Source organism: Volvox carteri (genome assembly GCF_000143455.1).
Source record: "Volvox carteri f. nagariensis unplaced genomic scaffold VOLCAscaffold_91, whole genome shotgun sequence".
Lineage (NCBI taxonomy): Eukaryota > Viridiplantae > Chlorophyta > Chlorophyceae > Chlamydomonadales > Volvocaceae > Volvox > Volvox carteri.
In genome coordinates, this window is record NW_003307634.1 from 123,651 (window position 1) to 139,442 (window position 15,792).

General features: G+C 56.3%; 1 protein-coding gene across 1 annotated transcript in view; it reads left to right on the forward strand.

Moving 5' to 3' along the window:
* Window positions 1–9,259: 9,259 nt before the first annotated feature.
* Window positions 9,260–15,792, forward strand: part of VOLCADRAFT_99613 (uncharacterized protein) — a gene marked incomplete at both ends in the record, with an annotated part of 13,734 nt that continues 7,201 nt past the window's right edge. Inside the window, 11 exons of the mRNA XM_002958299.1 lie at window positions 9,260–9,343; window positions 9,580–9,687; window positions 10,539–10,676; window positions 11,310–11,421; window positions 12,185–12,406; window positions 12,703–12,884; window positions 13,251–13,479; window positions 13,622–13,722; window positions 14,108–14,213; window positions 14,943–15,093; window positions 15,582–15,745. Of these exons, the coding sequence (XP_002958345.1) occupies window positions 9,260–9,343; window positions 9,580–9,687; window positions 10,539–10,676; window positions 11,310–11,421; window positions 12,185–12,406; window positions 12,703–12,884; window positions 13,251–13,479; window positions 13,622–13,722; window positions 14,108–14,213; window positions 14,943–15,093; window positions 15,582–15,745 (1,597 nt within the window). The remainder of the gene's footprint in view (window positions 9,344–9,579; window positions 9,688–10,538; window positions 10,677–11,309; window positions 11,422–12,184; window positions 12,407–12,702; window positions 12,885–13,250; window positions 13,480–13,621; window positions 13,723–14,107; window positions 14,214–14,942; window positions 15,094–15,581; window positions 15,746–15,792) is intronic.

The window sequence follows — 15,792 nt, forward strand, 5'->3', positions numbered from 1 at the left end:
CGTGTCACCACTGCTGCGGGGGCCACGGCCGCTGCCGCCACCAGCACCACTGCTTGCTCCACCGCCGCCAGATTGTGCTGTCGCCTCCGTAGCTTCAATGGCCGCCGAAAGGTCACCACGTCGCTGGCTATTGCGGCGCTGCGGCCCCTCCGGGCGCAAGGACTCGCGACCAAAGGGCTGGCCCGAGCTTCCAACGCTGTTCACGCTTGCCAAGCCGCCGCTACCCACCGACTGAAGGTTCTCATATTGCGATGCCGATCCAGAGCGGAGGCGGCTGCTCGAGTGTGGGGAGCCGTACAATCCGGAGTGTCCTTGTGAAGGCGAGTGCGACCCAGACGAGCCATGTGCGCCACCGGTGCCACTCGCACGGCTCCCGAGATCGCGACCAGAGTTCTGGCCCCGTAGACGCCGTTCCGAGCCGGCTCCAGAGGCCAGAGAATTCCCGCTTGCACCAGAGTGTGGCTCGCCACCGTTATTGCGCTTGCTGTCCTTTGGTGGCGGTGGCGGCGGCGGTTGCCCCGGTGGTGGTGGTGGTGGTGGCGGAGGCGGCATGCCGCCGCGCAACAGTGCTGCGGTGGCGACTGCGTCAGAGTCCTTTGCAACACCGCTGCCTGCTATGGCTGCCGCTGCAGCCTGTGCCTCGAGCACCTTCTGATAGTACACACCATAATCGCCACTGGCCATCCCCGAGGGAAACGGCTGTGTGAGGCCCGCGCCAAACTGCTGTTGCTGCGACCTGAGCCCTGAAAGAGCTGAAACGTCAGTCATGCCGGGGCCCGAGGCCACGCCGCCGGTGCCGGTGCCGAAAAGTGAGGCTGTAGCAGCAGGTGCTAGACCCGGAAGAACGGCGGCCGAGTAGGCAGTAGGCAGCATGGCGGCTGGCACGCCGCCGGGCATCATCGCATAGCCAGCACCGGTGGCAGGGATCCCAGGGAATCCGGCCATGGCCGCAGCCTGCATAGCCTGCGGGTGAAGAACATGACGAGTGGACGGGATTACAAAACCACCGATGCCACCTATTCCATTGCGGGTTCCATACGGATTTACGCATACGGGTTCACGCAGCCCCAAGGATTAGGGTTCACAAGCACACAGGTAAGGCAGCATTCCATTCTGCACACCGAAGTGATGCACGCACCATTGCGTCAGAAACTGGCCGGCTAAATCGGTGGTCATACAGGTAACGCAGGTTGCACAGTTTGGCGTCTCGGCCTACACGCACTGTGCCTCCTTTCCTGGCTAAAAAAGCCATCGTATGGACCAATGCACACTTCCACCATCCTGCGCATTTCTTGACCCATTGGCCAGGGTCCCTGCTATTGCCTTCCAATTTGATACCTTCAAACCCTTCAAGAACCAGACCTACGCCGCGTACACGGAATAAAACACGGTGTGCTAATACCAACCGTCTTCCCGTGTCTCTGGCCCGCAAGACTTGCTATGCTACACAGTGCTACATCCAGCATCCAGCCATGCCTAAAAAATGAGCACGCACCTGGATGCTCTGCATGCCAGCCGCCTGCTGAGCCTGCTGTGCGTAGTACATGGGGTACATCGCGGCAGCCGCCATGTACATAGCCTGGCAGAGACGCGAGTGGGAGATGGCAGGTGAGGATACATTCATTCCAGAACAACTCCTGCGCACGGAAGGGCTAACATACCGCAACTATCCGCGCCACAAGGAACGGCGTTAATAGGAAGAATACACACTAGGGAGATCGCATAAGCATGGGAGGTGGCCTGCTGTCCCTTGCAAGCCGCAAATATCATTTCCGATTGCAGGCCAATATCAGGCCTGTCCGCAACTCGCAAGGCGTAAGTGAATGTCATTCCTTCATCGAGACGAACGGACCGCTACCTCACACCACATTTGCAAATACCGACCTCGCCAACTTTACCTCACCTGCATCTGCTGCTGCTGTGCGCCAGCGCTACCTAGCAGGACTGCGTACAGCACAGACAATTACAAAACGAGAAAGCAGATTTAGGAAACCATCCAATTTGGAGCACGACGAGCAGGGGCGACGAGCAGGGGCGCACAACGAACTTGCATAATTGCTGGAACGTGTGCCAAACACTCGGGATCAATTGCTTAGGTATGCAGAAAATGCGAGGCGGGAAAACCCCATCGCTTACCGTCCGGGGACACCAAGGGCTGACTGCCCTCGCCTCCCAAGGCTGCTGCAAATGCGCTAGCGGCTGCAGGCGGCAAGTTCTGAAACGCCTCCACAGCAGCCTGCACCTGCACCGCAGATGCAAGCTGCTGCACCTGCGCCGCAGATGCAAGCTGCTGCGCTGCGGCCGCAGCAGCCGCCGCAGCGGTGGCGGCGTTATCGGGATCGGCAGCGGCGGCCGCAGCCGCTGCAGCCGCCGCAGCGGCAGCCGCCGCAGCTGTGGAGTCAGCGCTTGCCAGGCTTGTGACGAGTTGCTGCTGCGAGTCGGCGTCGATGAGAGTGGTGCTACCAATGCGCAGCTTCGAGGGTGTCCGGAGAGTTGTCCGCTGATCGCCAATGACGGAGGCGAGACGCCCCGTGGCCCCGGGAGCGGGAGAAACCTTTAGGTCCTAATCCAAAAGGAGGGGAGCCAGAAGAAGCTGTTAAGGCTCATGGTAAATCAGGCCACGTTCATGGGAGCCAAAGCTAAGGAAGCAGCCATCTGCCACGTGCGATAACACAACGATACGCTTTCCTGAACCTATCGATATGGGTCGAAGGCATCTAGCTGATACTGCCTTCAAGCGTATTCGCCACACCACAGCTTCCAAATAAAAGCAAGCTCTTGAACCAAACAGCATCAGTGGTGCTTCTCCGGCTCTATGCTCAGTTCCGCACATAAATTGCAGAAGTACAAAACTGTACTTATTACCCCGCCTAGTTTGGATAGAGAAATCCCATTACCACAGGTCGACAGAAGCAGACCTTCATAATAAGAATGGGTCGGCATGTGACAATTGCACGTACTGCTCATAGACCCATGGACCGCTGGTACCCACCTTGCCCAGCGCCGGGCCACCCAAGCTATTGCTGCTCATCGAGCGACCGACCAAGTCCATAGATGGAGGGCGCGGCGAATCGGGATTAAAGGCCCCGAAAAGCTGGCTGGCGCCACCATGCTGGCTACCCATGGGCGTGTGGGGGGTGCTGCCAACGTACAAGGAGTCATGCAGCGCCTGCTCATCCGCGCTGCGAACCTGCGTTCCAATTAGATGACGGGTCAAAGCTAACTGGATGGAAGCTGGCTATTCGGGATCAACTTGCTTGAGATAGGGTTTGGATAGCTTGGATAGCCTTGCCTCCGACAGCGGTGTTTACTGGATCCTCACCGAGTATAAAGAGTTGCCGCTGGCCTGTGCCTTCAACTCAGCCGTAAGCAGAGGGCTAAGGCCTGGAGCAGGTTTTGGCGACCCAAAGCCGTTCAAGAGAGAGTCCAGCTGCTGGGCAGCACTGCTAGCTGCCGCAGAGGACCCAATGTTTGCCCACGCAGCCGCCAACGTGTCGGGCCCCTGGGACGGAGAGATAGTCGTGGTCGCACCCAAGCTAGAGCTGACCTGCGGCCCAAGGTCCTACACAAATATACAAAAGCAGAAATTGGTAAGGCAGTGCGTTCAGTAGCAAGCGGCTTTCAAATTCGTCACCCTACCTGGCCGAACAGGTGGTTGCCCCGGATAGGGATAGGTTGGGTTCCGTCCTGCTGGAAGAGTTTAACAATACATTTTAGCTCGCACTTGGCTCGGGCATGTTGAAAGCAAAATGCGCCAGGCCCTCCGACATACCTTCAGGTTCAGTTGGCTCCCAAACAACATATTAATCGTAGCCTGTGTCTGAGCCTCACTGCTGTCCGAAGGCTTTGCCTACATAAGCGCCCAGTAGCATTTTCAGCAATACAACAGGGTGACAAAGATGCGGCGGAGACATGCTCGAGTGCAAACCCAAACCAAAAATTACCGTTCCAAGCGTACAAATATTTACCTGTGTTTCCTCAAGAACATCAACTGCCAAGCTTTTTGCGTGGTCACCCCAAGGCGCGCAAACGTTCCGAGTGGTAAGGGGTGGTGGAAGTCGTGGATTGTTCCTCACGTTGGTGTAATAGTATGAAACATACTCCGGTTGACATCTCAAACTGCGGCTCAGGGTGGGTAGTGGCATTGGAAGCCCGCATGAGGCTCTATCCCGACGCAAAAGCTCCCCGCTTACATTTCCTCGGAATCGACTGGTAAGCTCAGCTCTTCAGCCTCTCCTAATGTTAGCTGCGCAACTTGGGGTTGAGCAGCGCGCTGCTGCCCACCACTCACGCCCACGCCACGCAACGGCTCGCCGGTAATAATATTAATACCAGTCGTGGCCGGCCCTAGCGGTGAGCCTGGCAATACTTCAGCTTGAGGGGGCGCACTGCCAGGCCGTTTGGGCCCGCAAAGCATGATATCGAGATGCTTGTTCAACAGTATCCTCCTAATCTCCTCTGCCTGAGCTCCTGCTGCCTCGCTCATGGTCACAGCTTAACAAGAAGAGCGTTGGATGGTCAGCAACGTAGTGCGCAACGTTCCCTAAACTCGGTCCTAGACTTTCTGAAGCTAGTACTGCTGAACGCAGTCATGATAATGACGAGAAGGATCTTGTGTTCATCTTTGGCTTCTCGCAACAGCGATAAACCGAGAATCTTTTTGCTATCGAATAGTCAAGCAGTACAGCGCAGAACTAGCCAGTTCGCACAGCGATAAGCGATGCGAAAGGAAGGCCCTGATAGTGCAGTTAAACTGTGTATTACAAAGATGCCAAACCATTTATCGTAATGGCTCCGTTGCCAGCGCTACCGAAAGTCCCATGGGCCGTACGCCAGATGCGCAACATTCTGTGACATGGTTTTAGCGGAGCTATCAATCTCATCAAGCAGCTACAGATCGCGTGCCAGGAACCCCAGAAACCTGATGAACGGTCCCGGCATCTTATGCAATGGTTAAGAGCATCTGTTCTTCATCACTTTGATACAGCAGTGTCGGCGTGAACTGAGCATGCCACGCAGGATTTGCAGATAGGAAGGAAGCTGTAAAGCCGGTTGGCAAATGTACAGCTGTTAAGAAATAAAAACCAGTGTCCAAAACTCGTTCACTACCTATCTATGAGCGATACCGGTAAGTGCGATTAAGGCCCAAATCCGACTGGTGAACAATTTGAAGGTCAAAAGCAACGCATCACAGCTGGTCACAACCAAACCACGTCCTGGTAAAAAAAATATATGGCACCACACGAACAATATGTAGTCTATTGACGGTAAGCACTACGTGGCGACGGATCTCTCCTGACAGGTCAACGGTGGTAGATGCGTTCTAGGTGAAGCAAAGAGCTCACTGTTGTTTACTTCCTTTAGCCTTTTTGCGCTTTCCCCCGCCATCAACCGGAGCATACAACAGCGCAGCTTCCCTCGCCGCCTTGCTACCCAGCGCTATCCCAGCGCCGGGACCTCCGCCTGCTGCTTTTCCACCAGCCATTACTGATGCTTTTCGCTCCTCGTCATCGCTGTCAACGTCCTCGCCCTCGAAGTCCTGTCCTCCCCCCGCGACGCTCCGCTTCATTCCCAAGGTCTGCGGCCTCAGCACACAGACGGTACAAAGCGACAGGCGTGGCACAGCAGATTCGCGCAAAGGGGAACAAGGCATGCTGACATTCTGAAGTCTCGGAAGTGACGGGTCCGCGGAAAACAAGGAAAAAACCCTAAGTTATGACCGATACCCGAAAAAACCCAATGCAAAACCCGGAGCATCGAACCCTTTGTTTACCAATGCGCGGGCACAAAGCCCTGGTCCGTTCAGGACTCTTAACAGACAGCCATGTGTTGGTGGACTGTCCAGGCTAATACTCGAGATCTAGCACAGGGGAATGGTGTGGAATCGCCGGTGTCGTACACTTTTTATGGAAAAGAAATCCAGCCAGGAAGTAGTAATGGCGAGCAGCCATCGCGAATATCAGTGCGGAAATGACGGAAGGGCATCCGCGTGCTATCCTGATATCACTTTCGCGGCCCGTCATGTGTTGACAGAGCCATGGGTTCCGTTGCTCAGCCTCGGCTGCCCAATTCCCCATGCTTTCCCCTGTCCCCTCGCAGCCTTCCTTTCCATCCCGAAGTTGACATTGCGTGTGACCCACTTTACGTGCGACCCACATGGGGCACGAAAGCATTCGGGGGAACCCGGCCTTCTACCCACCCCTCCTCCCGCGCTCCTCGCTGCCGACAGAGGCGCGCCCCGGCTGGCTGGCAATCCACGTGGCGCGGCGGCGCCTCGGGCCCCCTCCTCCCGCTCCTCCTCCTCGGCTAACCGGCGCACAGCAAGGCCCCGCTCCAGCCTCTTCCGTAGTTTGAAATCCAGCGCGGAGGCCGTCTCCACTGCCTGCAGGGCACACGGCGTCAAAATGTAGGTGGAGAGTCAAAGGAGAGAGGCACAAACGGACACCAGCTGCAGCGGGGGTGGGATGCAGATGAATCATTACTGGCTGAAGCAGAGGCGCCAAAATCACTCCCAGCCCAGCCATTGAGGTTGCGGGGGTTGCCCATAGCTCCTCTTCTTTTGATGGTCTTACAAGCTAGGGCTCGTAAGTAAGGCCCAGAAGACCCGGGTGGGTCGTGTGTATCCACCCTCGACGATGTATCCGCACACTAATATACGCGGTGATATTCCCCTCATGTACTTGGGTTAAGATCAACCAAGGACGTGGGTACTTGGCAAATTACTTGAATATTTGCAGTAGGAATCGAAGCCTCCTGCATTTCCCTGGCATCATCCCCAAATCGGACGATGGAGACCAGGGCATGCGCCACTCCCGTCACCATGCAGCAATGGTAGTGTGTTTCCGGCGCACTGGTGAACGGTCGTAAAACAGGATGCGAAAGCAGAGTTTTAATTATTTGGTAAACCCTGACGCACTTTTAAAAAGCAGTCTAGAATTGCACTGGGATGATACTGAGTTGGCTGTCATATTAAGATCGGCAGTTGTGTTCGGCAGACATCGCAAGAATCTCTCAGACTCCAGCAAGTTTTCGCATTCGCGGAGATCATCATCTCACCGCACAGTAGCACCGCAGCAAAGAAGAGGTCCGAGCGGAAGAGGTCAGAACAGAGAGGGAAAGTGGAGACAGGCCCGCTACCTTTCTAATACACACCTTTCCCGCGATGCTGGATTGGGAGCACGGCATGCGGGTTCGAAAGCGTGCCGTGCGTAGCCGCTATGGGTCATTAAAGCGGAACCTTGTGCCGAAGCCGTCTACAGCTCCGGAACTAGATCCAAAACTATAACTTGAATATCCTGTAAGAGATAATATTCAAGGACTGTGCGTGGTGTGGTCCCCGGCTCCGGAACCAACATTCAAAAAGTGCATTCGGTGCGCACGCCGGAGTCAGTATTCAAGGGTGAGGTCACATCCAGCTCCGGAACCAGCACAAAAACCAGAGCGCAGAATCACCCACGACAATGAGAGCGCCCCACCGTCCACAGCGGCCCGGCCCCTCCCATACACCATACACGGTACCTTATGATGCGGCAGGTACTTGGCTCCGAGACCTAAGCTACGATGGGCAGGTAACAGCATTTGGAAGTTGGGAACCAAGATCAATTAGTCAAAAGTTGGAAAAGCAGCACAAAGGCGCCAAGCGAGTGCTGACAGACGATGTGCGTTTTCAAACCTGCTGTCCACGCGATCATATTGCGGCAGCGGCAGCAGCAGGGTGTTGTGTTGTGTTGTGAACTGTTATGGGGGAGAGGAAATCCGGAGGGGGAGGAAAGGGCGCGACCCCACAACACAAGCCTTTGCCCGCCCTTGCTCCCCTAGTCCTAGTCATTGGCAACGTTGCCGTGTTGCGGGTCTTAACATATATGTGTCACGTTGAACAAGCAAGAGAGAGAGAGAGAAAGAAAGAAAGAAAGAAAGAAAGAAAGAAAGAAAGAAAGGAGAAAGAGACTTTGCGGATGAGGATTAGGCATGAACGGAGTAATGACTGGCTAGGGCCTAGGGCCTAGAGCTACTTAGAGGCCAACCAACCAGGGGGGCGAGGGCTGCTCTCCCGGGAACTAGGACGGACTTGTTTTGTGGAGGGCCCCATGTTCCTGGCCTCTGATGTGTTAAAAGGACATATGCGCGCTTGTGACCGCCCAGCATGTGACCGCCCGCCACCGTGGTGCTTTAAAAGCTCCGGAAGCTTCCGCGGAAGCATTTAATGCACAGAATGGTTCGTAAGACTCATGAGATGAAGTGCTCCCTAGCGCACTAGCACACCCCCTCCGCGGGCACCCACAAGTGCACACATCGTACAATCGCACATCCCCCTCCTCCCCGCTTGTGCGTGAAGTAGTGCAATGACCGAGGGCATGCTGGGTGCTGATTAATATGCTTGGTGTGGGCCTCCCTCAAACCCAAGCCGCCTGCGGACCTTGCGCCAGCGGATCCTATGCGCGTTGGACTTACAACTGTGGTCGTTTGGTCGGTATTTGGGATGATGCTGAGGGGCCCCCTTCCTGGAGGGCTTCCTCAGAAGTCATTCCCAACCAGCCCGACGCTACGCGTAGCGCTTCCCCGGATGGTACAATGTCCACCTCCGCGTCGGCCGCCGAACCAATTGCATTTTTTTCCATGGGCTCCGGTACGCTGTAATGGCGGCAGCTAGTATAACATATGGAGTGCTGTCTAATATAACATCCGTCGCCGTGTCTAAAAAAGGACAAGAATGCCCCCCAAGACCGTTAACTGTTAAAAGGGGACCTTTTTAAAGATAAGCTTATAATTTTCAGTGAAAGAATTCAAGAATATGGCAAACAAAATAGTTACAGTCAAGCTCGTTTGTGAGAGTTGCAAAATTACCCGACAAGCTAGGGATCAAACCGAGTTCCGTTAGGTAGCTTGTTGGGATTGCAAATGCCTAGCATCGACATGCTGCCATTGTGTTGGTAAAAAAATGTGCAATGTATAACAATGCTATTTGTTTGTAATTGTGCTGACTGGGCTGTCGAAGACCTTTGAGGACAGTTGCTGCAAATACCTACCCACTTTCCAGTCCCGGCCAACCCTGTCTAGCATCCTATAGTAGCAAGCTCATGCTTACGATGTGCTACAGTAGTCATGATGAGGCTTGGTATGCAATGACCTGCTGCGCGGCTTTCCACAGCGTTCCGTAGAGCGTGCTGAACAATTACAAAAGTATGATCAAGCATGTTACAGTTAGCTCCATAGGTTAAGATCGACCTTTCAGCCTGGACGGACGGAGGGCAAAGCTCAAATGTCGATGCCAACAGCAGTGTCCAGCCTGATCCCGCTGCTGCGTATTAACCCTAGCACCCAGACACCAAGCCAAGCATCTCAGGTGCGAAACGCGATGACCTACCCGGGCAGGCCACCACCCCGCTGCAACCTCTCCACTTCGTGCCGAGCAATCCAGGACTCTTAACTCACCTCCGCAAGCTACAGCTGGTTTGTGTCTTTTGGTGATTAAAAGTTCTCCAGAGCTTCTTCCGCCGACCCCGTTACCTTCATCCACCCTACCTTCTATCCCGCCTGCCCCGCATGCGTGCGGACCTTCGCCACTGCTCCGCGGCACAGGAGGCGAGCTTGCTCGAGGAGGTCGCCGTACAGTACAGCAACACGTACGAATTCGTCTCCGCCAATACACCAAGCAGCAGAGCCTTCGGGGAGCTCTTTGACGCGCTGGTGAGGGTCCTACGTATCTTCCACCGTACGGACAATCCGCCGGGGGGTGGGGATGGGCTTCCTCCCTTCCAAACCCCCTTTCCTTCCGTCCCCAAACCCACCTCCTGAAGCACCAAAACTTTAACCACGCCATCATGTAGTAAAGTTTTCCGTTAGTGTATTGACAGCCGTACAGCGTACTGTACGCCCCGTATGGTATGGAAGGCAGAACATGGCGCACCTCGCGCCCATGTATAGAAGCGCTGCCTGACGTACTGCCGGCCTTCAAGGTGGTGGGATGTGTCGGCCAGTGCCGAGGTTCTTCCTCCATCAAAGCCGTGTCGACCCCTAGGATCAGGGAGAATAAGCACGGGGTCGGTTTCGGAGCCGCCGTTGTGGGGCGACCCTGTGTTCAAGCTCCCGTTAGACATTTTGCGAAGTGCGTCAGAAACGTAAGAAACGGTTTTATATTTCGCACGGCATACCATGCATGTGGTCGTATAGATCGTATGTGCCCGTATATAAAGGCCTGATGGGGACCCTGGGTATTAGGATAAAGACCCTGCATGAGGTTGCGGCCTCAGCCCGCGGCAGTGCAACAAACTGGCAGTGTGCGATTTCCCGCCCCTGCTGCCCCACTGTGTATGCGTATGTGCCCGTGTGTTTATACATACATACATACATACATACATACATACATACATACATACATACATACATACATACATACAGCCAGATTAGGGTGCCCCTCTAGCAGGGGAGTATTAGGGAACTGCCTCCTCAAGGGAAAGGGGGCCGCTGGTGAAGCTGTACCACCACCCTGTAACGACATACAGCCATACATCCATATGCTCGCCGTTTCGGTCTGGCAGGTCCGTTACCGCCTTGTTCAGTCGTCGTGGCGCTGCTCTCTGCGACCTGACCACCTGCTTCGCGTGCTTCAGTGCACCCGGCTGCTGTCCCGAGATGCGGTGCTCAGGCAGCGGCTGCTGGAGGTGGGGGCCATCAAGGTGAGGGATGGTGGGGGCCTGGTGACCTGGTGGCCTGGTGGGTAAGCCAAGTCGTACGAGGACGTGCGTGCGTGCATGTGTATAGATGCCGGTGCGTGTGCTGGAAATTCGACGGCAATTACCTTCCCGCCACCATCACCACCGGTGTAGTGTTATATTGAAATGGACGGGAGGGCGCCAGGGAGGGAGGGGGGCACCTGGGCGGCATATCGAGGAAGGAGGGGGGAAGGGGGGAGGGGGGAGGGGGGAGGCGCCCATGTGGTATGGAAAAGGGGAAGGGGAAGTGGGGGTTATGTGTTTTAGAGCGCTAGCTGTAAAGGGCAGAGAGGGAGGGAGGGGGCCGGCGGCTGTGTGAACGGTTCCGCCGTTTCCGTTGAGACATGATACGTGCGACGAGTGGGGGGAACAAATACACAGGCAGATAGACAGACAAACAGACAGACACGTACACATCATCGCCGTTTCCTTCTTGCGCCTCAGATCATTGAAAGCCACACATACATACACACGCACTCTGTCAATCATTCGCGCACATAACCGTCCCCAGACACGGCGTGCCACGGCTCGGCTCGGCTCGGCTTCGTAAATGACGGTACCCCACCCACAACGAATCCCCTCCCTCCCCCCCATCAGGTGCTGTGTCTTCTCTTCCGGGAGCAAGCCGCGGCACACTTCAGCGGCACAATCACCTCCTTCCAGATTGAGGTGTTGACCGAGTGCGCCTCCATCATCAAGAGGCTGGCGGGTGGGTGGTGCTGGGCCGGGTGGGTTGGGGGGAGGTGGGGGGAGCCTACAGCGGGTTGGGGGGAGGTGGGGGGAGCCTCTAGGGGAAGTTCTGTGTTGGGGTGGATGTCGTGTTGGGGTTTGTCACTGTTAAGAGTCGTTAGGTTGCTGGGGTGCACCTGGCTGAGCACCTGTCTGTCTGTCTGTCTGTCTGTCTGTCTGGCGGGGCTCTTCCCATGTGCCCCACCCACCACGTGACTTCGCATGGAGCCGTGTTTCCTTTCTCCGCTTCCTCTCTCCTCCATTTCCAGATATCTACTTCCACACACACATACACACACACACACACGCACGCACGCACACGCACACACACACTCTCGCATCCTCACATGCGCACATGCACACCAACATTTGTGGATCACACTCCTCCTCCTTCTTCTTCTCCTTCTCCTTCTTCTTCTCCTTCTTGTCCTTAGTTTCATGTTCAGATAGGATATAATAGTTTTCACGAGGGTTATTAGTTTCGGGTCCTGTCCTGACCCCGGGACCTCCGGGACTACAGCCCCCCACCTTCGAGCTATACAGGTCCCGGGCCCTGTCTGTTCATCTGTCTGTATGTCTGTGTGTATATTTAGTGTAGGCAGAATGCCGGAATGAACTATGGAGCTTATTGTTGCACTCGCACTTATGTATATAAGTAAATCCGCGTGTAAATCCGCGTGTAAATCCATATTTAAATCCGTATGTAAATCCGTATGTGTGTGTATGTGTTTTGTGCTCCCAAGGGGACGAGTGGGGCCTGGCAGCCCTCACCTCGGAGGAGGCCCACCTGACCCTGCTGCAGCTGCTGAGCTCTACGGACCCCGCCGTACTGCAGCTGGTGCTGGTGGTGTTGATAGGGTTCGCGGCGCACCGGTCGCACTACGTGCACGTGACTGCCCCGGCGGCGCTGGAGACCTTGCTGCGGATAGTCACCGAGTACGACTTGACGTACAAGAGGCTGGCCGGTGGGTGGGTGGGAGGTTTGTGGGTTGGCTCACCCACTCACTTCGCCCTGTCGCGTCCCTTTTCATGTCTCTTTTTCATGTCCCTTTTCACGTGCTTCCTTCCCTACCTTCCCATACACACAGAGAAGGACGGTGATGTGTCTCTGCAGTTTGTCTTCCTTTCTATACAGCCCTCTTTCCTCTCACCCTCTTTCCTCTCACCCTCTTTCCTCTCACCCTCTTTCCCTCTGTCATCTCTCCCTCTTTCCTCTCTCCCTCTTTCCTCTGTCCTCTATCTTTTCCTCTTTTCCGTACAGCCGACTTGCTTGCGCTGCTAGCTCGTCGCGAGGCGGTGGTGTGGGAGTTGCTGGCCCTCAGCGGTCTGGGTCGCTTGGTCGGTCAGCTGGTGCCGGGGGGGGATGGACAGCTCACTCAGAGCCTGCTGAGGGTGCTGTGCTACGTGGCGGCGGATGGGGGGGCGGTGGTGGAGATGTACCACGTGAGTGGGCCGCGTGTATGTGTGTATGTGTGTGTTTGTGTTTGTGTGTGTGTTGGGGGGTGTTTTGTGGGGGCCGAGTGGGAGGGGTTGCGGGGAGGGGAGGGGAGGGGTATCCTCGCCCGGCCGTGGGAAGAGGAAGAGGAAGAGGAAGAGGAAGAAGAAGCAGGCAGAAAGGGCGGGGATATCATGTGCAGGAAGCACACATGCACATGCACATGCACATGCGCACAACAAGGCTCAGCTGCGGAGGTGCAGGGAAAGCGGAGAAAGACGGTTTTGTACGGACGCGTCTGAAGGCGACCCAACCCCTTTCTCTTCCCCCGTCCGTTTCCCCCCCTCCTTTCCCCCCCCCCCCCGCCGCCACAGGTGGGCTCTATCCCCGTGTTGATGTCCTTGGTGGGCGCTGCCGTACGTGAGTTGGCCTCCAACCCGACACACAACTGCCTGCCTGCGGGTCGGGTTACGGAGCTGCAGCTGGCGGCCACCTGCCTCACCAGGCTGTCGGAGCATGACGAGTGCGCGGCGCAGATACGGGCGTGTAACGGGGTGACGTTGCTGGGGAAGCTGCTGATGGTGCAACCCGCGCTGGGGGAAGGTGGGTGGGAGTGAAGGCTGTTGTATACCAGGCGGTCGGGTGAGCCCTCTGTCTCCCTCGAAATCAGTTGATAATGTCTTTATTAATATTTGATTCCCTTCGCCTTCCAACTGTTGGAACTGACATACGTACATACATACAGATCCCCGCGCCAACGACAAGACATCCAGGGAGGTGTTGTCCCTCAAGGCGTATGTGTTTCGGGCGCTGAGGTACCTGTTCAGTGTGGAGAGGAACAGAAAGGTAGGGGCTACGTAGCGCATGTTTGTATGTAATGTGGGGGAAGGTGGAGGGGCGGGGGAAGGGGAAGGGGAAGGGGAAGGGGAACAAGAAGCGAACCGCGCGCTGGGGGATTAGTTGAACGTCCGGCTTCCGTTGACTGCGGTCCGCAGCTCCCCCCCCCCCCACACACACACACATCCTCCCTATCTGGGGGCGAGAGGAGGATATTGCGCCCGCCCCATCTGGGGGGCTTTCCCGTCGGGGTTTTTCCTGTCGTACATGAAAAAGTCCCCGGCTGTCCGGGAAATGCCCCCCGGCCCGTTAACAATCTCTTTTACTGCCACACTCTTACCCCCCTTCCCCTACCCCTCCTTCCCCCCGCCCCCGGGTGTTCGGGCCCATGCAGATGTTCAAGCGGCTGTTCCCACCGGAGTTGTTCGCCGCCTTCATCGACGCAGGTCACTACAACTCCCAGCTCATGGCTTATGCGCCGCTAGTCACCCAATTCGAGGGTGAGATGGGCGGGGGGGGGAGAGGGGGGGAGGGGAGGGGAGGGGAGGCGAGGGGGAGGGGGAGGGGAATTACGGCGGGAAAGAGGGGTGTGTGTGTATGTGTGTATGTGTGTAAGAGGGCAGGATTCAAGGAGGCGGCGGCTGAAGGGGGTTGTTGAGGGGGAAGAAGGAGTAAGAAGGGCCTAATGTTCCCCGAAGCGAACCCACCCCTCTCCCTCTCCCCCTACCCCTGCTATTTCCCTGTCTATCACTGGTATCAGCATCACTCCTCTGTGGTTCGTCTTCCCCTCCCTTCCCTCTGCCGCTTTGCCCTGCCCTTCTACCTCGAAAAGTGCAAAGCGCACACGACCAGATCCAAACGTTCGAATTCCTAATTAAGCTGTGTCTTTAGAAACACCCCAAGATCCGACCACAGAACGCTAAAATACTAACCAGCCAGCCAGCTCAAAAAACCTCCCTGTTTAGCTCTTGAAACGACCCGTGGGTCGCATGAACCCCTACACCCCACCGCTACCGCTCCATTCCTCCGCCCTTCCGCTTATCATTGGGGCCCCATTTCGCAGTTCGTAATTCCACCCCGCTCGCCACACAATGCTAAAATTTCAAATGGCAGTTGACGGTTTGAAATGTTGCACAAGATGTAATCTACCTCCTCTCCCCCCACCTTTCACCCCACCTTTCACCCCACCTTTCACCCCACCTTTCACCCACTCCACTCCCACCCTTCAGAGCTATCCGAGAAGCAGCGTCTTGGTGTATCAGCGGCGCTGGACGACGTGTCTGTTGCCCGGGAGGGCAGCGGGCTGCGGTCTGTGGGCGGCTACGTCATCTTGGAGATGCTGGGGAAGGGCGCGTTTGGGGCCGTGTACAAGGCGCGGAAGTGAGGGACAGGGGGGGAGGGAGGGAGAGAAGGGGGGGAGAGGGGAGGAAAGGTGAAGAGCCTGCAACTGCTGGGTGGGGGAGGGGGACGTCGGTATTTCGACTTCTCTCTGCGTCCTTTGCATCATCACCACCATCATCACCATCACCATCACCATCACCATCACCATCACCATCATCTATCATATGATCGGCCTCTCTCCCTTTCCCAGTTGACAGTCTTGGGCGTCGGCAGTCTGTATGTTTATTTGTTTTGCAATGTGATGTCGGAGGTGTGTGATTGCCGCCTTTCCCCTCCACCTTCACAACACCTTCACAAGCGCCGCTTTGGTGTTATAAAACCCTCAACCATACTCCCCTCCCCTCCCCCACACCCCACCCTTCCCCCACCCCTCCCCCACACCCCACCCCACCCCTCCCCCACACCCCACCCCACCCCACACCCCACCCCTCCCCCACACCCCACCCCACCCCCACACGCCCCCTCAGGTACCGTGGCGAGACCCTGGTGGCGCTGAAGGAGCTCCCCCTCTCCGACGTGGGGCTGTTCGGGGCCACGGAGAGCGAGGTCTCCGCGGGGGTGGGCAGGATGTGCAAGGAGGTGGAGATACTGTCCAGCTTGTCACACCCCAACATAGTGCAGGTGGGGGCGGGTGTGTACATGTATGCATGTGTATATGTGTGTGTGTATATGTGTATG